A 20142-nucleotide genomic window follows, 5' to 3' on the forward strand; every position below is an offset into this window, starting at 1 on the left:
AATCAGTGTGTTAAGTCCCTTACTATCTAAGCACACTAGAGTGGGATTTGGATAAAGGGGTAGGATGAAAAAGGAAGAAAGAAAAGATGAATTAAAGAAGGGCAGGGAGAGAGAGAGAGAAAGGGAGGAGGGAAGGGAAGGGAAGGGAAGGGAAGGGAAAGGAAGGGAAGGGAAGGGAAGGGAAGGGAAGGGAAGGGAAGGGAAGGGAAGGGAAGGGAAGGGAAGGGAAGGGAAGGGAAGGGAAGGGAAGGGAAGGGAAGGGAAGGGAAGGGAAGGGAAGGGGAGAAAGAAAGAAAAGCACAGTCCGTTCTTTCAGACTTTTTTGGAAATGGGTCAGAGGGATTCGAGGGGATGGTCTTGTCCCCCCTACTAGATCGACCTTTGGGCGATAGTGCATGGCCGCTTCTGTGCTGGTGCTTTTGTTTGTTGTGTCTCCGTGGACTAGACCAAGGATGTTTGTCCCAGAAAAGTGCTGCTGCTCTACCCCTGCATGGCGCCTTCTCCAGCCAGAGCTTGTTCTTTCTCAAGGCATGTTATTACCAACAGCCTTTGATTGGCTCCACAGCCACCCGTCTATCGGTGTTTGGGACAAACACATTAGCCCCATATCCTCCTGGATCCTACACCCCGGCGGGAGGCAGGGCCCGCGCACGGGACAGACCCAGCCGGGGCAGCTCTTGGGGAGAGAGCCCCATTGTGACACGAAATGGTATGTGTGTTGGGTGAATGCCCGGTTTCTCAGCAGTCCTGCCTGGCATGGCTGGACTGCCAAGAGTGAAGGGACGAGGGAAAGGGAGGTAATCCAAGGAGAGACATGCTGCGGGCAGCTGTGGGTGCGCAGAGGGCAGGGAAGGCTGCGGGAGGACAGAGAGTAAAGGGAACCCGCAGAACGAAACACTTTCCCAGAGAGTATCTCCTGCAGCATTAAGTTGTTCTGTAGGAACAGCTGGAATGGTTCCTTCTGTCACCATCCAGCACCTGCTGTCCAGGGCAAACCTTGGGAGAGGAAAGATTTTACAGGGCGACCCTTGCCGATTTCTGCCGACAAGACAACGGAGCACTTCAACCCCCGGCCTTTGCGTGGCACAAAGCGCCTGTGCGGCGCTGCAGTGGTTTGAAGCCACTGGAACACCGGGAGCACGGATGGGCCAGTGGCTGTGGTACCAGGGCGGGCCGGATTAGGGCTTGCTGCTCCCCGAAGCAAACAAAAATCGAGTCACTTCAGGTTAGACCCGCTAGCATGAAATACACTTTATTTTTCATATTTTTTAATATTTTTAAATGTCTTATACATATTTTTGTAGCTCTATGCATTGGCATTAATATCATGCATTTCCGCCCTCACGCCCTTCCCCGCGCCGCTGCAGCCGCCCAAGAACGCCCCCAAAGCACGTCTGCGAAGAGATTCTAAACTCCCGGTATCCCTCGGTTTATCCAGCTGCGTGTCCAACCCCCGGAAAGCGCTCGCGACCCAGGGACGCTCCTGGGCAAATGACGCCTCTTCCGCATGAGGCCCCATCCCGCCCCTCCCGCCGTGTGACGGCGCAGTACGGGCAGGGCCTGCCCCGCGTCGCCGGGTAGTGACGTCAGGGCGGCGCGCCGGGGCGAGGGGTGGTGGTGCCGCCGTGGAGGTTCTCGGTTCGTGTGAGGCCGGGAAGGGACCAGTAGAGAGGGAAAAGCGGTTCGGCTTCCAACATGGAGCCGCGGCTGTTTCGCGGCGGGCGGTACTGCTCCTCCGCACCAGCCCCGGCTTCTGCTCCCTCGGCCTCCCGTTGGCGCTGCCCGAGCCGCCGCGGCTCCGGCGCAGAGTGTCCGCCGCGGTGCCCGCTCCGCTGCACTGCCCCCGGGGATGGGCAGCGCGGCCTTCCTTACCATCTGTGCTGGCACTGGCAAAGGGTCTGCTCGGAGCTGGGAAGAAATAACTGTTACCTAATTCCGGGGAACTCTTTCCCGCTTTCTGCTTGAAACAGTTTTCGGTCGTGGTAGAATTAACGAGAAGGCGTCGAAGGGATATGAGCATTAAACTGCGTGATTTACTGTCAAAGCTTGTTTTTTTTCGGGAAAGAGCATGTATTGGCCTTTATTAAAAGTGGTTGTTTTCCTGTTGCAGGCTCAAAACCAGCAGGTTTTGTGCAGAGCAGAGTCTTCTCTTAATCAGACGCAGGCTGAGTTCAGCAGTGGTGAGTTGTTTCTCCAGTTTGTTACCTTAGGAGACAGCAGTGTGTGTAAAATACATGAACGTGGACCTAAATGCAGTACTGATGCTGCTTCCCCCTTATGCTTCTGTGAGCTTTGCTTCCCATGTCTCAGATAAAGTCAAGTCTGTAATGTGTCTGACGCGGCTTTCGAATTAGCATCCATAATGTATTAGAACTACTCAAGTTTTTACAAATAGCATGTTCCCTCTGGATTTTGGTTTCCTGAAACTTCATTGCTACAATTTTTTCATTGCTCTCTGTTTTTCTTGTCTCATTCTTTCCTTGTACTGTTCTGCAGAGGAGCATTTACTATCATATGTATAAATGACATAGTAAAGGTTTTCGCCACCCATGCTTTATGTATGAAATTTTGCAGCTGTATCATCAGAAGTAGAATTTAACTGTAGTTAAACTGGAGTGTCTTAAACCCGTTCCAGAGCATGAGGCAGACTGAAACTTGTATTTCCATCTCAGTTGTTGTGCACTAGTTTGTTCTAAGTGTTCTGCAATGTCTTTTTGAAAGTCTGTTAAAATGAGGTGAATTAGGAAGAAGTCAACAGAATGAGATTGACCTTGTTATGTTGGTCATCCTATAAACTTACTATTAAAAATATTCTTCCGTTGTCTCTGTATCCATTTGGCTTTTTCTATGTCATCAATACTGAACCCTGTGACAGTCTCTTCTGATTTAGTCCTTGAAATTATCCCACTCATTTGTTTACTGCCTGGTTTTTCTGTTGGGTGTTTTTGGTCACTTTGGTGACTGTTTAACCTGAAAGGCCATTCTTCTCCTCAGAATTTTTAATATGAACTGACTTGCTTCCCTTAACATTATTGCCAGCCTTGCTCACTGCTGTCCTTTATTCCTGTGTTCCTTGTTGTTCTTTTATTTTTTGTGTCTTCTGCATGCTTTTTTCAGGCTTAGGTTTTAATTTCAATGTTAAATTTCTGTAAAAATGAAGTTTTGGAAGTTCTATTCCTCTATTTCTATCAGTAGCAGTATGGGAAAAAACACCTCTAACTCTTTCCTGCTGAGACGTTTTTAATTTGTTTTCTTTGCTGGGATTTAAATTGGGCAAATTAAAGGTAGCCTTGTTCATTTACATAAAGAAAAATCAATATGTTGTTTTTGGAAAATCGTGGTAATGCCTAACATTAGTCATTGTGGTGATTTTGATGATTACTGTAGTTGTTAGTGGCTTTAAGTAGTACCTTTAATAATCAAGATACTACTAATTCTTTTGGGTTCACTGTTCAGTAGAAGTATAACATGGCATGATTGATACAGATACTGCAATGTTAGAAAAAGAGATTCATGGAAGAGTTGGTAGAAGGCTGGAGAGATCAGTGTAACTACCAGCTTTTCCTGAAGCTGTCAGTATTCTAGCTAATGTGTTGTATCAGTATCATTGTGAACTCCAGCGTTCCTATTACTTGTTTCAGAAGGTGTTCTTGTGGCTTTTCAGCACAAGAACTTTGTTTTTCCTGTTTTTCTTGAAACAAATGTGCTGTAAAAGACAGTAGTAAGTTTCTAATTGAACCTTCCAAGCTGCACTATGTAGCTTTATTGTTGCTTATTAGTTGTGTAATCTGCTGACAAGAAGCAGAAAGTCATCTCGGTAAGTGCCTTTCTAGTTTTAAGTGTCTATGAAGTCTTCCCTTAGCTTCCACTTCATTAAAAAAGTCCTCAACCTCTCCTCATAGTTACTTGGCTTTAGATCCCAGACAGTAGTTCTGGCCTTTCCCCAGTTTCTTCCTACTCGAACTGATGAAAGGGAGAACTGTGAGAAACCGACTGGAGACTGTTCTAGAAGCAGTCTCAGACACTGACTAAAAGAGGATAACGACATCTCTAGAATCACTTGTGCTTTTAAAGCATCCCAGAAGATGTTTGTACTATGATCGGTGAGAACACACTGTGTTTTATGTTATACATTTGCTGCTTTGTCTCCTTCTGATTTCATAAAATCATAACTGAATACATTCTTGTGCCTTATTACAGTGTGCGAGACTTGATTAAATTCCTAACAAATGAGAACAAGAAGTACACAGAATTAGTTGTTTGGTTATGGGTGAGTTGTTATACTACATTCTCTGAAGTCCAAAAAAAGTGAAGTAGGGAGATATTGAATGATTAAATTCTTCATTTTGTTCCTTTACAGATGTATAACAGTCCTTGATTTTTTTTCACAACTGATGTGATTTTAAAATTAGGATGTGTTTTAGTGTGATGGGCAAAGTACCTGGATACTCTTTTGCCTGTATCAAAAGCATTGACTGCTCAGGAGAAAACAGTAAACTAGCCTAGCTAGTATAAAACTAGAACATTTAAGAGACTTGGAATATTCTTGAAAGCAAACTACATTTGCAGATACTTCCTTAGAACGGGAATCAAAGAATGTAGAGTAGAACAGAAGTATGTCTTGGATTTTTGCCGGTAAAAGGAATTGTAGTTTAGAAGTAAGAATGGAAGTGCGGGACATTGGGTGGTAAGGATGAGGAACTGGTATTGGTACCTGTGGTTTCTGAAGACACTAACTCATTGTGCTGAGGGGTGGCATTTGATGTGTCTTGCTTATGTTCTAGGTGTAACTGAGTTTGGTTTTTTTCCTGTTGAGACTTGAGAGTATGCTGTTGTCTGGTTCAGTATTACCATATTCAGTGGGATCTTGGAGAGCTGCTTTTTCTTATTGTGTGTGATTAGTCTCTTTTTCCTCAGACAAGAACAAATTCTGACATGGCAATAGAGTCATGCTTGGTTTGCAGGTGACATTATTGGACACTTTCTAGTGGAAGGGGTTTCCTTTCCTTCCACCCCAACCCTATATGTCCGGTTGGGTTGTCATAGCAATGGGTGTGAACCACAGAAGAGCAGCAGAAAGCAATCAACATTCCTGAAACTGCTCCATGTTTATTGTGAAGACACGGTCTGACATTAGTAAGTAAAGATGGGAGGCGCTACCCTTACCCTGGAATTCTAGGTGTTGTGGCATGAAGTGCAGATCCTGCCTACCTTCTGAGAATGTGTTCCTTATAAGATTGGCAGACTCTACCAGCATTTCTATGCATGCCTCATGGCTCTGAAGGCATCCAGAAGATAATGGCTGTTTAATACTCACCTCCTCAGTTTTATCTCTAGGGCAGTCTTGTACAAACAGCTCAACAGTGAGTGAAGTTGTAGAATTCCCCAGCAAGCTGTGGAGAAAGTCCATGTCCCTGTGAATTAACCGGTCTGTGGTGTACCCCGTGTCCCTTTGCCTTTTCTGTGCAATAGCGAAGTGTGATTTGTAAGAGGTGAAGATTGTCTCTATCCCATAATATTAAAGACAATATTCATGGGTCTTTGCCATTCTGTGGGGTCTGAGAGCATCTGTATGTCCTCTGTATAAATTATGATCTGGAGAGGCCCTGATGCATCAGTTAAAAAAAAAGAGGGTCACGACAAATTAAGCTTAGAGAGATCTGGGTTTAAACTCCTGAAGCACATCTGTGTCTGTCTGCAGAAAAAGATTTCACCCATATATCTGTACACGGCTGTAATTAGAACTGTGTTTTGAGAGGATCCCATTAACACAAGGTGTGAGCTGATGCCCTCATTGAGTCAATAATTTTTGCAGAGGGCATGCAGATAATAAGTTTCCAATAGAAATCCTACTATTGGGAAGCTAAAGCAAGGAGGGACTTTGTCAGAGTTGAAATTGCGTGCTGGGACCTGACCCTGTAATGGCTTGACACTGTTGGAAGTCACTTACTCCTCCCTCCTCCCATAATGTCCTCTGGTGTTTGTTTGTGGAACACTCTGCTCAGATGTCTTAACTTCTTGGCTTGTTTGGGTTTTTTTGTTATGTGTACCCCTCTGCCTTTTGTGGGTAATTATGGCTCAGTCATAATGTATAAGTTTGCTTTAAGTTTAATTCACTTAAAAGAAGGAGAGTGAAATAAAAGCTATGTATATCTGTTCTGCCTGCTTTCTTATACCTAGCACATTAGCCTAGTCAGGCAATGTGGTGTGAAAATGATTGGATCATTTTGCTTGACCCAAACCAAAACTGCATTTTTTCACTCCTTCCAGCTTCAGGTACTTAAGGGGTGCAGGAAGAAGCAGAGAGTCATACTATTTATTTTGGTGACCATACTTCTTTGTATTAGCATAACTTTGTAGCTAGCTTAAACAGCAAATTTGAGTTTGGTAAGTAAAGTTAAGTTCAGTAAGGATTGATTCAAAATAGGTTTTTTTAGATTTTTATTTTTTTTTTTTAAAGAAAATAATTGTACAAATAAGACTAGTGACTTACTAGAAGAAAACAAACTGTTTAGGGGAATCTTTGAGGTGTAAAGGCCGTGGACAGCTCTTTGTTCTGACGATAGGTTTGCAATCAACTTTGCAAAATCCCAGCTGTAGTGAATCATTGTTGCCATTTGTGCATCTTGCCTTTTGTATTTTCTGCGTATTCATTCATGTTTTTCCAGTTAATTTTTTGCCATCCAAATCATACAGAATATATCACTTTTTTAAATATTTTACAGTATTTATAAACCTTATCTAAAAGATCCCCCATCTTTAGGGGGTTCTTCTTTTTTTAATTTGATTTTGCATGTGACACCGTCATCCAGTGTTATATGAGGACTGTTGTTTGTATGGCCAAAGAGCAGCTGGGCAAATTCATGGAAGCCTAATCTCTTGAGTGCTAATAAATTGTCTGCCTCTTACTAGGAAATCCTTGATCCAGGGTTTTCTGGATGATGGGAAAGCATGATGTAGAAATGTCCTGACCTGGGTATCTCCTATGGTTTTGACAGAGAAAGAACATGGGGTTGGTTAAGTGAATTTTCGTTCTGACCCACTAAGCTTATCTTGGTTTTTCTTTAGTTTCTTTTTTGAGCAGCAATAGCTGCTCTGGTTTTTACATGCAGATACAAACCTTTTCAAGAATGAGAAGCATTAATAAAAAAAGAAGCTTTGCAAATATTTCTCTTTGATTTTTGTTGTTGTTGTTTGTTATTTACAACTGCCAGCTAAGCATTTTGAAATAAGAAAATGGAAAAAAGCGTCCTGTTTTTTGTGTTTGCACTTTACGAATTTCAAGTGTCTTCTGGTGAGAACTGTTCTAGATGAAGTATATAAATTTTTAGTAGAAGCAAAAGCCTTTAAGTTTTTCTTCCCCCTTCTTAAATATATTATCCCAGTGGTGCTACCACTATTGCTGATGGGCTCAGTCTTGGCCAGCGGTGCATCCATCTTGGAGCCAGCTGGCGTTGGCTCTGTGAGGCATGGGGGAAGCTTCTTGCAGCTTCTCACAGAAGCCACCCCTGTAGCCTCCCCCCCACTACCAAAACCTGACCACAAGTGGTTAAAGCAGAAAGATTAAAAGAGTCATCACATGCGAAGTACAAAGCAGAGAGGGAGTCACTTGTTCTGTTCAATTATTGCTGTAGAGAGAGATGTGATTTTGTGGTTCATTGGTTGGAAAGTATACTTTCTTTAACCTTAGGACCCTCAATTTTTAGCCAGTTTTTGTTGAGCATGATTGGAGACTTACACATTGAGAGTTCTTAAGGTTTTTTAGGTTTTTTTAATTGTGCAAGACTGTTGCTGGTATAAAAGGCCTTTAATATTGTTGCTAGTTTTTGTTAAGATGATTTTCTCAAAAGATGAAAGTTTTAAACCAGTATCAGAATAAAATTTGATTTCTCGAACTTTTTTACCGTTGCTGTAACAATTTTAGTCTCTTTTTCCTGAAGATGGAAAAATAAACTTTTTTTCACATTAAACAAAAGCCAGTCAGAGAGTCATTAAGGTTGGAAAAGACCTCAAAGATTGAGTCCAACCTTTGACTGATCACCACCTTGTCAACTAGACCATAGTGAGTGCCACATCCAGTTGTTTCTTGAACAGCTCCTGGGATGGTGACTCCCCCACTTCCCTAAGCAGCCCATTCCAATGCTTAACAACCCTTTCTGTGAAAAATTTTTCCCAGTGTCCAACCTGAACTTCCTCTGGCACAACTTGAGGCCATTTCCTCTTGTCCTGTTTGAAGAGAAACTGTTCTTGGTTATTGATTTAGAAAGCTTAAGTATATGAATGTTGCCTAAAATTTACTCTTAAAAGAAACCTCTGAGACTCAATTTGTGAGTTTTAGCAGCCAGACATTCTTTAATACAATGTGGTCACAGCATGCTGGGTGCCCTGGGAATCAGCTCCCAAAATGCACACAGGGGTATCTGCACTACAGCTCATATGTCCACATTACATGATTATTCACTTTTCGTAAATAATTATGTATTCATGACATTTCCCAACACTTATTAGCATATATACATATCCTTATAAGATCTCTGAGAGGCTTCACTGAGGGTCTCTAGTGGTTGTCTGTGTCTGGAACCCCCCCCAAAGTTCTAAGGGACTGCCTATGAACTTCTTTAAGACAATACACCTGGTTATGGAGTAACTTAGTATTGCTTGGCTGGCTGCCTCAGTTCCCTTCTTCATTGTTTCTTTGCTTTGCTTGATTAGTCCTTTTAAATCACTTGGCTCAGCTAAATGTAGTTTCTGGGATACATTCTACTGCCAAAACCATTAGTTCTTGGTATATCTGAAAACTCAGCATGAATATTTAGCATGTATGTGTGTTACAAAAGTTTAGGTAGGTTGTAAGCAGATGTTTTTTATGGACACAAAACAAGTTTTATTTGGCAGAGTTCATAGTTAATATGTTAGTTAAATATGTGTCTTTTTTTTTTCTTGTAATGTTGTTTCTGTGGTCATTATAAATGTAATCTGTCATTTGGAGAACACTGTTTTGCTTTGTCTTCATAGAGTACAAGGATGTATGAGGATGTATTTATATTGGAAGTTAGGCAATAAGCATTCATAGTTCAGCTGATTAGCATTTTTATGCTAAATACATAAGGAAGTCAAATATATCAAGGAAAATTCAGTTTCATTTAGGACTAATTGTGAAGCTTAATTCTTTATTTTTTAATTGATAGGAATTGTTTTGATGAATTTGAGTTATCATAGTATTTATCTGAAGTGGATCATTTTATCTCCTGAAGGAAAAAGAAAATACAAAAGTGTTAATAATCTGCATCTTTGCCTCTTTCAGACAACCCCATGGTTTAATCTGCCTACAGCTGAAGTCATCTCTAGTTGTGGTTTTACTCTCCATTGCTGTGCTTCACAGGAGAGGTAACTGTTTTAAAATCAAAATATTTCCTGTAATTCCTCAAATCTAGTAAATGTGCTTGTAATGATAGATTTAATGCTTGCTTTTTCTGCTGAGAGATTTTTGAAAGGAAAATAGTTTAACCACTGTACCTTGAAACTGCCTCTGAGTGGGTGTAATGCTATCTTTACACAGTGTAGTCTAACGAAAAGTTAGTGTGGGGTGTTCTGAAAATATGAATGGAAGATACCTGTCTATATTTGGCTGTCTTTTTTTCCTTAAGTGTTTTTCCTCTCTTTTTGAACATTCTCAGATTTTCATGGATCTCAACAGTGCTAGCACTGTTGTTTTACGAGTCTTGACCCAAGCTACTAGCCAAGATACTGCAGTGTTGAAGCCAGCTGAGGAACAACTGAAGCAGTGGGAGACACAGCCAGGTTTTTATTCAGTCTTGTTGGTAAGATACAGTGGAAAAGTGCTATTAAGTAAACTTTAAATAACAACAATAATGGAGAAGTCACCTGAAGGCTGGGTTCTGACTAGAATAAGAAATTACCTTGTATTCTGCAGTGCGACAGACTTCTGAGAGCTGTGTCATTAAAGACTATAATAATTGTCTGATTCTATTGATTACTACTCTTTTATTCCCTGCTCAGCCAGACAAGATTAGCAGCACATTTGCCTTACATGTTGTTTGTTTAATAAATTAAGTACTAGGGCAAGTGATAAACATATTTTTAATCTCTAAAAATTAATGTTTAAAACAGCATTTCACTTATCTGTCTAATGCATTTCGTTTATGTACACCCATACATATAGAGATATGTATAGTTATATATGTACCAGAGCATTTGTTGATACAATTTCTGTCCTGTTTGTGGTGTGTTGTGCAGTTTTTAACTTAATTTTTTTTTTTTAACAGAATATCTTTACAAATCATAGCTTGGATGTGAATGTAAGGTGGTTGGCTGTGCTGTACTTCAAAAATGGAATTGATCGCTATTGGAGACGGGTGGCACCACAGTAAGTTCTATGTTTCTCCTTTTAACCTTCTACAGCTGGCTTTGTAATGGTTGCTAAACTGGAAAACAGCAGATCCTTAGTTCACAGAAGTTACTTTAGAATTTACAGTGAAACTGGTAAGATGTTTCAACTTTAGACCTTGCTAATAAACCATTTTGTCTTTATATTGCTTCTTATGACTGTTCATGACTTACTTTTGAAAACTGAGTTATAAGGCTGTTTCATAGATACCAGGTTTGAAGTGATGCATTGTGTTACAACGTGAACACCTGACTTTCTGATAGTAGCTAATATGAAACATAGTAAATCTCTTGGAGAATGACAGAGACATTTTGTTTCATTTAAGCTGATTCATACTGCAGATGTCCATGGGAAAGAAGCAGTAGCTGTGATGCTAGCAATTTCTGGTCTTCATGGTTTTTTTGTTCTGATATGTGGATTCTGATAAAGCATGATGAAAAATCTCCAAAGAAGATCAGAAATACAAGCAGTATTCATGAGCACCACATCATTTACTTAAAAATCACAAAAAGTACCATTTTAATATGTAATACCTACAGAATTAGGTACTTCTCAGTGTTTTGTCTGTAGTTCTTTTTTTCTTTTAAAAATAAGTGTAATTTCAAGAAGAGTTTCAGTTCCAGAACTCATAAAGACCTGCAGGTGTTCACTCTCTGAAGTGTTCAGTATCTCTTAAATGCTGGTAATATAGATGGGACATCACTGTCAGGTTCAGGGCATTGAATTGGAATTGTCTGTTCTATTTTTATAGATCGTGAATTTAAGCTAGTGCACAAAGTGTGGCACAAAGTATAATTTTCGGTTCTTTGCTTGAAATAGTTTAATGTATTTTGTAAGCTCTTCCAAAGATCTACCGAAAGAGAGAAAAGTTATAAAATTTTGTATCCACAGCATACTTTAAATAGTGTAGTACTCCTTCATTATTATGTAAAACACTAGAGTATTTCTATGCATGGATTAGTATACAATTGAAAATCACCTGCAAACATTTGCATTCTCTTTTATGTGAAAGGAAAATACCATCTTTTGCATGGAAGATGGCATATATCTTTGACATTTCTGGCTAATGAGATGCTGGTTACAATACTGGTACTTAGTAAGCATTATCCCAAGAAAATAATTATTGTTTCAATTTGTTAATATTTTTAGATACTAGTAGCATTTCTGGTGAAAAAAATCATGATTTATTTCCTGCAGAAGTAATGACTACAATTTTACTGTTTGAACTGAGGTAAAAATTTAGTAACAATCTTTCAATGTAGTTTTCCTGCAGTTTTGAGTTAAACGTAACTTAAAAAATAAAAAAAAATTACTGTCTATTATTAAAGATTCCATGTGGTGAATGTATATTGAATTTACAATGCAATTCTATTTTATCCCTGTTTCTAATTTTTTGCCACTTTTTTGCATTTTTTATATGCAATTAAAGTATAAAATAAATTTAAAAAATTATTGGCTACTGTTAAAGATTCCATGAGGTAAATACATACTGAATTTTCACTCTGTGTCCAACGGTTTCTCCATTTCCAATTTTCTTTTTAAATTTCTTTTATGTGACATCCTGTCAGCATTCACCCAGATGACTTTTCTCATAGCAGAGTATGTTGAGGGTATTTTGAGAAATGCCAGTTTAAGCTGTAACTTCTCAGTTGATTGTTTTGTGATCAAATCATATTTTGGATGTCATGAAGGATTCATTGCATTCTTGTTGTCCTTGCAAATTCACGTCTTTCATCTTGTGTCTCTCATCAACAGCTGTGCCCTCTCCATCGATAGTAGTACATCAAAGCATGTTTTGATCTACAGATCAGACTTAAAACAGCGTTTTCCAGTGGGAGTGATTTTGGAGATGAGCTTGTGAACTTTCTCCGTCCTGTTTTTTCAGGCAACTTTACAGATAACCATGAGCCTAGGCTTATCATAGCCTCTTTTCAGGCACAGTTTGGCCTTTTTTTTGAAACTTATCGTCAGCCTTCTCAAAAGGTTGTGTCACTTGATGATTTTGTATGTGTTTTTATTTTCTTCAGAAATGGTTTTTCTTGAATTCAAATGTTGAACATGTTTTCGATATTACAGATAATTGCTTTTAAATCCTGTTTCTTATGGACCTTGTTCTTTTATTTGAGTACCACGTTAACAACTTTAATAATACTTTTCAAATTCATTTTTTTATTTGAGTGGTAACTATAAATAACTCCTCATAAGCCAGAAATCCAAAATAACTTTTTAAATATTTGGATACCTGTTTACCCGTACCGAAAACACAGAAGAACATCAGTGAAACTTTGAAATTGCAAACTGTGAAGGACTGTGGCATAAATACTTAGAAGTTCATGTCTAGATGAACTTGTTTTAATTTTTGGGCTGGTGTAATTTAGTGTTGAAGGGAAATAACTCGCTGCGTGATACACGTTCCTCCTAACTGCTCGCCTGCCGAAAACTTTTATATATGGAATTGTGGGACTGTCTTGCAATGGGAAGATGAGGACAGTGGTGCCAGTGGCGATGACTGTGATTCCTGCAGGGGCTGAGGATGCCGCTGGGGCGATTGGGAGTGTCCCTGTTCTCCGGCAGGTGTCACTTTTGTATTTAGGCAGTAAATTCCTCCAGCCGCCGTCCGAGAACCCTTAGAGATCCCGTCACACAGTGCCGTGTACCACTTGCATCAGCACCTAATTTCTAAAATTTTTTTTTTATTACTGTTTTCCAACTTATCACAAGCGTCTGTATTTGAGGCATTCATCCTCATTAATCTATTTATTTTCCTGCCTTTGTTTTGTTTGCCATGGCAAAAGCCTAATTACAGCATTTTTATTTACAGTAAATAGTGAACTGAATTCTGCTGCTCTTAGACTATGCATATGATAAGTTCAATGTAATTATAATTATGAAAAAGTAATTAAGGCAAGGGGTCTCATGAGCTCACAAAGAAGGTATCTGAAATAATGCAGTAGAACAGGTTTTTTTTTTCTTTACAAACCAGGTTCTATTATTTCTGAAAGGGAGATATTGTACAAGCTACATTTAATTGAGAATAGAATTCTTAATTGTATTAATAAGAGATTTAAGTTTTAGAAAGGACTTAGAGTATGTCTGTATGTGTGGAAATTATATACTGCATTTTCATATTATAAAAAAGGACCACAAAAATTTATTTTCATGAAATGTAATCTAGTGGGTTTAGATTAATAAATTGAAGAGTTACCTACAGAAAAACTTATTGTTGCAGAAATCCTTGTAAATTTTACCCAAAATATTTTTGGGCATAATTTAATTTTATTGAGAAAAATCTTAAAAGCCTAAGTCTTGATTAAAAAAAAATTAAATTTAAATGTGGTTCCTGAATGCTGTAAATTACCTGTGACAATAAGACTTAATGTACAGTTCTGAGTCACTAGTGAAACAATGACTTCCCCCCCTTGTCTACTGTACTTTGAATGATAAGTCTTTGATCTAGGAAATAGAGAGTACTTGTATTATGTGCAGGGCCTGGGGCAGGAAGAGAAAACTGTAATATTTTTGCAAACATTTGACCCCATGATAAATCCTACTTTTGTTTTTTTTTATTATTTTGAGATTAATATCTAGTATTTGTCTAGATTAGTGTAAAAGCTATGCTTTAGGGAGCTTTAGGCATCATTGTATATCTCAATATGTAAAACTACTAGGTTTGTATTTGTGCCTGAGGTCAGAAAACAGGAAGTGGTTGTGTTGGTATGTTTAATCTTCTTAATTTTCAGCCATTAGTCTTCACTGAGATGTGATGTTTGCATTCATGCTTCTGAATCATTGCAATATTAGATGGAACTGTTTCATTTAAACAAACTTGGGTGATAGCTTAAAGGCTTTTTATGAAGAAGAAACAGCACTATAGATGCTATCACTGAATTAAAACATGTTGGGGTTTTCTTGTTCTTTTTTTTTCCTGCTAGTATAATCTATAAATACTAGTAAAGCATTTTCAAAACCACTGTGTTGCATTTTCTACTTAGAAATTATAAGAAAATTGCATGAGTCATGAAGTCTGAAGTAGTAGAGGAATGATATGATACTGTAACTTGTAGTCTTAAACTGAAAGAGGTCACTTAAAATGAAGTATTAAGATGCCACAAAGTTGCACTTGAATGCAAATTAACCTTTACATCTTAGAATTTGTCTTTCTTCCTGTTTTCCCCTGCATTTTTTGGAGAATGTATCAACATACTTTTCACACAAAGCTATAGTTTTCAAAGGGTCCATACTTTTAAGTATAAATATATAACTTGTTTGTAATAGAAAAGAACTATTGCTTTTGCAAGAAGAGCTTTCATCTGATAAGGTGATTGCCTTATTCTGGGCATTTCTTGGTTATGGTCCACGGGCAAATTCATGCTCAAATTATCAGTCCTGGCAGTAATAAGTGTATAATAATTGTCAAATAGCAATCAGTTTGTAATTTGTACAGTTTTATGTTTTTCCGTTACATATCTTTGTATCTTACTCTGTCAGCTCTCTCTTTTGCCATCTGTCTTTACAAAGGTTACCTCAGGTCTCAAAACCTGAGGTTAAAAGGTATCATAAGTATTTGTTTCACTGTTCCCTCTCTTTTAAAGATAGTTGAGATAGTGGAAAAACAATTAATGTTCTTTTGATAGTTTTGATACTATTTTCAGTAGTTACATATGAATTAATAGTAGTTTTTAATATCAGTAATACTCTGATAAATATATCCTGACAGTGCTCTCTCTGAAGAAGAAAAAACTACATTGCGTGCTGGACTTATCACCAACTTTAATGAGCCAGTGAATCAGGTTAGTGGTGAATGTTTACTACTCTCCCAACAAATGGTTTTATTGGTATATGGCTTGGTTTCTTCCTTTATAAAGTGTTTAATTATAATAATAAAGTTGCAGTTTTCATATTGTCTTTCAAACAGATCTTTATGTTGAAGTGATATCTTTTTCCATATGTCATAATTCATAAAATTATAGAATTACTTTGGTTGGAAACATGTTTTGTCTTTTTGGTGTTTTTTTTGTTGTTGCAGTGACAGTTTATGTTGTCTCTTACCTAAACAGCAAGGTTTATGCAACCGTTTTGATGAAATGGTTCTGGGAATGGATGTAGCTCAAAAATAACCTTTCCTTGAATGGTTTTTCATTTCTTTCAGCTGTATCTGTTCTCTGACCTGGCTTCCAGTATGGCCATACAAGGAAGTGTGGTGGTTGTGGTGGTGTAGCAGGAATGAGCTGTTGAGATTGCTGCAGGATAAACCCACCTAAGCAGTATTGCTGTTACATGTCTAGTTACAGCATTAATGCATTTAAATAAGCATAATAAAGTTTCAGGATGGTAGTTTCTTGTCTAACATAAAGTGACTAATTATAAGCTTCTACTTTAATTAGAATAAGAATTTATTATTATATTGAGTCTAGAACTCATGTTAGGGACTCAGACTATGCCTATACTAGATGAATCAATCTTCCTTCTGCTAACTTTTTCTTTATCGTGTAAGTATGAGATTCTGCAAGGAAGTATTTGCTAGTATTTTGAGCTAGATCTTAAAGAACTTTTTCAAGAAAATACAGAAATGATTGGCATAAGCTAAAGGTTAAAAAGAACATAAACTTCTGCTCTGCAGGTGGTTCAGTTTTAACTTTTCAGGATTCCTTGATGAGATTAATGTAATTTCTAGGATTAGAGCAATTTATCAAAATTAGGGTAATTTAGACTTTGTAGAAGACCCTTGTGCAATGATAATTTTGACTAGAATTATAAGTTTTAATAGCAAATGTGTTTTTTTAAAAAAGAAGGTATATAGAAAGTATTTTAAAATTTGTAGTCCAGGTATAGTTTCAATGTAAAAAGTATGACCGAATATTATTTGTTTCTTTATTTCAACCAAAAAGAACTATGAAACATGTCAAGTCAGACCATAGAGTGTGTATTTATGCTTCTACTAAGTAGTATATATCTTAACAAATGTTTCATTTTTAAGAGTTTGCATGTCTTTTACAGGTGCGAATAGGTAAATTAGGTATAAAAACGTAGTATTAACTACATTGTTCATAAAACAATTCAAACTTTGTATCACTTTTTCCATACGTTTATTAATCTTTAATCAGTTTACCTGCTAAGACAATAGGATATTTTGTAGTTATAAATTCCACTGCTGCTGAGCAGTTCTGCAGTTCTGAGACTATAGTTGCAGCTAAGATTAAAACCTTTTTAAATGACATTTTAAAGACTAGTGGTTTCATGTTTTTGTTTGTGTGTTCTTTATGATATTTTTTGGGATGTCATTCTTTAAGGTGTGGAGGATTTTGTTTTATGCCAGCAGCCTAAATAATTACCCAAACGATGTGTGCAATATTACAGAGTCCATCTCCCCTTCTTTCTTCTAGTTCCCCAATCTACAGATATCCTGGGGTTTCCTTTCAGATGAACCTTTCATTTAGTCCCCGACCTGCTTGATATGTCTGAGTTTTGATATCCTGTGTTCCTGATGAGTGCTCTTTTCCAGTTGCGGGTAGTTCATAGCATGGTTGCTCTCTGCTTGTGCTTTTTGCATCACTGAAGGCAGAGAAATTATGACTCTTGCATCTATACAGAGAAGAACAAGACAAAAATGTGAGAAATAGACACAGTATTGAGATGTGATGATACAAGTTGACTTCCAGGAGAGATGGAGAAGAAAAAGAGAACATACCATATGTTGAGAGCCTAATTTCCATGCCCTCTGAATATATTTACCATATGGAGACAAGAGAGGAGCAAAATAGTCCTTCAAATATACAACAGCAGAATCTTTTTTTTCTTTTTTTTTTTTTTTTTTAACTTAAAAAGCCAATCCTCAAGGAAAAAGTACTCTTGACCTCCCTAGAGAGGTTGCTTCTTGTATGACATATGGAGAGGAGTTTATTTGCTCCCCACTGCCAATTGAAATAATTTGTTCTGATAATCAGTAAGACTCCCAGCTCTTTCTTGTGAGTGTTGATGTCATTTTCCTTAAGCAATTCTCTGTAAGCAGGTTGGTAGGAATGAATATAGTAGAAAGCTTTGTGAGGTGATGAGGCTCTGGATTAAACAGATGAGGAAGCAGTAGAGGAGGGCACAGCTATTTCCCCTTAGACCTGTAAATTGCTTGGATTCCTTCTGGTAGCTTAAGAAGGTGACTTCTTCACCAGGCTGGAAGTGTGATGGTATAGTAATGGTGTGTTGAAGGTGAGAGGATCTGCTTCACTAATCCAGTTAAGGATCCTTTCAGTAGAAATGGGATAAGAATAGGGAAAACAAGATTGTGAAATTTCTGGATATTTGAGGTGGGGTTTTGAGGAACCATACAAAATTTAGTGAGGAGTGTTTAGGGGAAGGAAGTTGCAAAATCAGCAAAGTGTGGAATAGACAAAAAGAGGGCATAAGACGGGCTAATCAGGTGTAAACCATGGGTGGTCTTTATCTGTGTCTGAACAAACCCTGTGCCTAATCCTCACTGCCTGTCCTGTCTTCTGATTGCATCCACCACCTGTCTCGCTGTGTAATCTCACTGTGTTCATCACATATGTGGACTGCAAGGATGAGGTGCCAGCTACTGGCAGAACTGATGCGAATGGGATTTTGGACCAGCAACCAAAGTCAGATGGTGGGAGTGGTGCAGGTGCCCCTGGTGTGTGATGTGAGGATCTGGAGCAAGAGAGTCTCAGCTTCAGCTAGTGGGATGGGACCATGGCTTACCATGCCTGGCGGTGGGAATGGCTCTGTCTAAAACCTAAACTCAGGTAGAGCAGAATTAGGGGTAATGTGTATTTAGCAGTCTGTGTTCACAGAAAGTGATAGAAAAGATTGCTAAGTAAAAAGTTCTTCCCAAATATCTGTTTCTTCGTTTATGTGATTTCTAGAACAAATAAATTTACTGATCTTTATATAAAATTTAAACAAGGTATCAAGTTTAGCATTTTATGTAAATAAAATAAAATACTTTTAGTCCACATTTATTTGCACTCATCAAACTTGAAAATAGATTGAGAAAAGCACATAAAAATCCATGCTACTTTTTTGATTCAGGTTTTAATTTTCTGTTAATTTCTGCATTGTACATTTCCTAAATGCTCTTTGACTTGGTGTTATCTGTTTTTTTGTTTTACTTTTTTGCAGATAGCTACTCAGATCTCTGTACTGATTGCTAAAGTTGCCAGGGTGGACTGCCCAAGGCAATGGCCGGAACTTATACCCACTCTTGTAGAATCTGTGAAGGTGCAGGATGATCTTCAACAGCACAGAGCACTGCTTACCTTTTATCATGTTACGAAGACCCTGTCATCCAAACGGCTTGCTGCAGATAGAAAACTTTTCTATGATGTAAACAATCCTTGCCTCCTCCTGGGCTTAGCTGGCAGGGCATTAATGGCATGTCAATGGGCTTGAATGTCTGCCCTTGAAACAGAAATGCTGGTTGTATTATGAAATAATTGAAAGTCAGTTTCTAGGTGAAATGTTTTTGGAATATTTATTAATTTTTCACGCAGCTGGAGTGTTCTTATCTTGATTTGTGTAAAGAAGCAGAGTTTCATCTACAGAACAATATCTGCATATCAGCCTTATCATGCCATACAGCAGATCTTACTTTATGTGAATTTATGGTGTTTTTTGGAAGTGTGCTCTGGATTTATAATTCATTATAGTCTTTAAAAAATACTGGGTTGTAGACTTCCATACTACTGTATTTTTGGTTTTATCATCAGTGGCAATATGTTTGCGGTTTTTTCCAGACCAACTCTCTGGGTTAATGAAAAGGCAAGATGGGCAATGCAAATGCCAAATCTTGTCTCATGCAGCTTACATTCTCCCTTGTAAGAATCCAGTGATTAAAACACAGATTTAACTTCTGTTGTAGGCTATGCATCTCCAAACATTTGGAGTTAGGTAACAATGTAGTACAGTTAACTGAATGTAGTGAGTTAAACATCTTTTCCAAAGATGTTACATTTGCATTTTTAAAATTTTATTTTATTCCTCCATTTTAAAGAGTTTCTAAAGCACAAAAAATTAAGACTATTTATGGAGGTTTACCTATTTATCCATGTAGAAAAAAGTGCCGTCTGTGTAATCATGAAGGTGATTTTAATTGCCAGGAGTCCAAGGCATTGAGGACTGACTCCTGTAAATAGGACCTTTACTAACTTTTACTCAAACCAAAAGAATCAAATAAACAGGTCATGTGCTTTTTATTCCATTGATGGGATATAGCAGAATGAGTGCGGACTTTCTTAATTATGAAGCTGTCAAGTGCTGCCATAACTGAGTGAAAAATTCTTTATCTTCTGTTTATAATTCAGATATCTTTATCAGGCAAGCACTGTCTAGGAACTGTAACATAAATTAGGTTTGAGATTTATTTTCAACAAAATAAAGTTAGTTTTGTTGTAGGCATTGTTCAAGACTGTTTTATTAGAGAGAGGTGTGTAACTGCTGTGTCCCAGAGTAAGCTGATTCAGATATTAACTATGCTGTAAGACAGACAGTTTAAGTCTTATGGGAGAAGAGGTGAGGAGGAAAGCGGCTCGTTTTTTGAACCTTCATACCATATTATACACCAGCATTTGTATTTAATGAAAACCAGGTAAGAAAGTAGCCTTAAATACTTATCTTTAACGTTAGAGTCATAGACCCAAGTACTCAGGGAAACCACTGGGTCTTTCGAAACATCTTGAAATTAGGACGAGGTATTTTTCTGGAAAACATTTTTGGATCAGTAC

General features: G+C 38.1%; 1 protein-coding gene across 5 annotated transcripts in view; it reads left to right on the plus strand.

Moving 5' to 3' along the window:
* The first annotated feature begins 1586 nt into the window (after nt 1-1586).
* Nucleotides 1587-20142, plus strand: part of IPO11 (importin 11) — an 80235-nt gene continuing 61679 nt past the window's right edge. For 2 of the 5 annotated variants that reach the window (XM_032676465.1, XM_032676466.1), the window contains exons 1-7: nt 1587-1638; nt 2111-2180; nt 9305-9387; nt 9678-9821; nt 10287-10387; nt 15126-15198; nt 18542-18745. In XM_032676465.1, coding sequence (XP_032532356.1) covers nt 9684-9821; nt 10287-10387; nt 15126-15198; nt 18542-18745 — 516 coding nt within the window. In that variant the 5' untranslated portion in view covers nt 1587-1638; nt 2111-2180; nt 9305-9387; nt 9678-9683. Of the gene's footprint in view, nt 1639-1704; nt 1725-1787; nt 1897-2110; nt 2181-9304; nt 9388-9677; nt 9822-10286; nt 10388-15125; nt 15199-18541; nt 18746-20142 lie in introns of those variants that run through there. The other 3 variants (XM_032676462.1, XM_032676463.1, XM_032676464.1) reach the window with 3 other exon arrangements.

This window comes from Chiroxiphia lanceolata, chromosome Z, assembly GCF_009829145.1.
Source record: "Chiroxiphia lanceolata isolate bChiLan1 chromosome Z, bChiLan1.pri, whole genome shotgun sequence".
Lineage (NCBI taxonomy): Eukaryota > Metazoa > Chordata > Aves > Passeriformes > Pipridae > Chiroxiphia > Chiroxiphia lanceolata.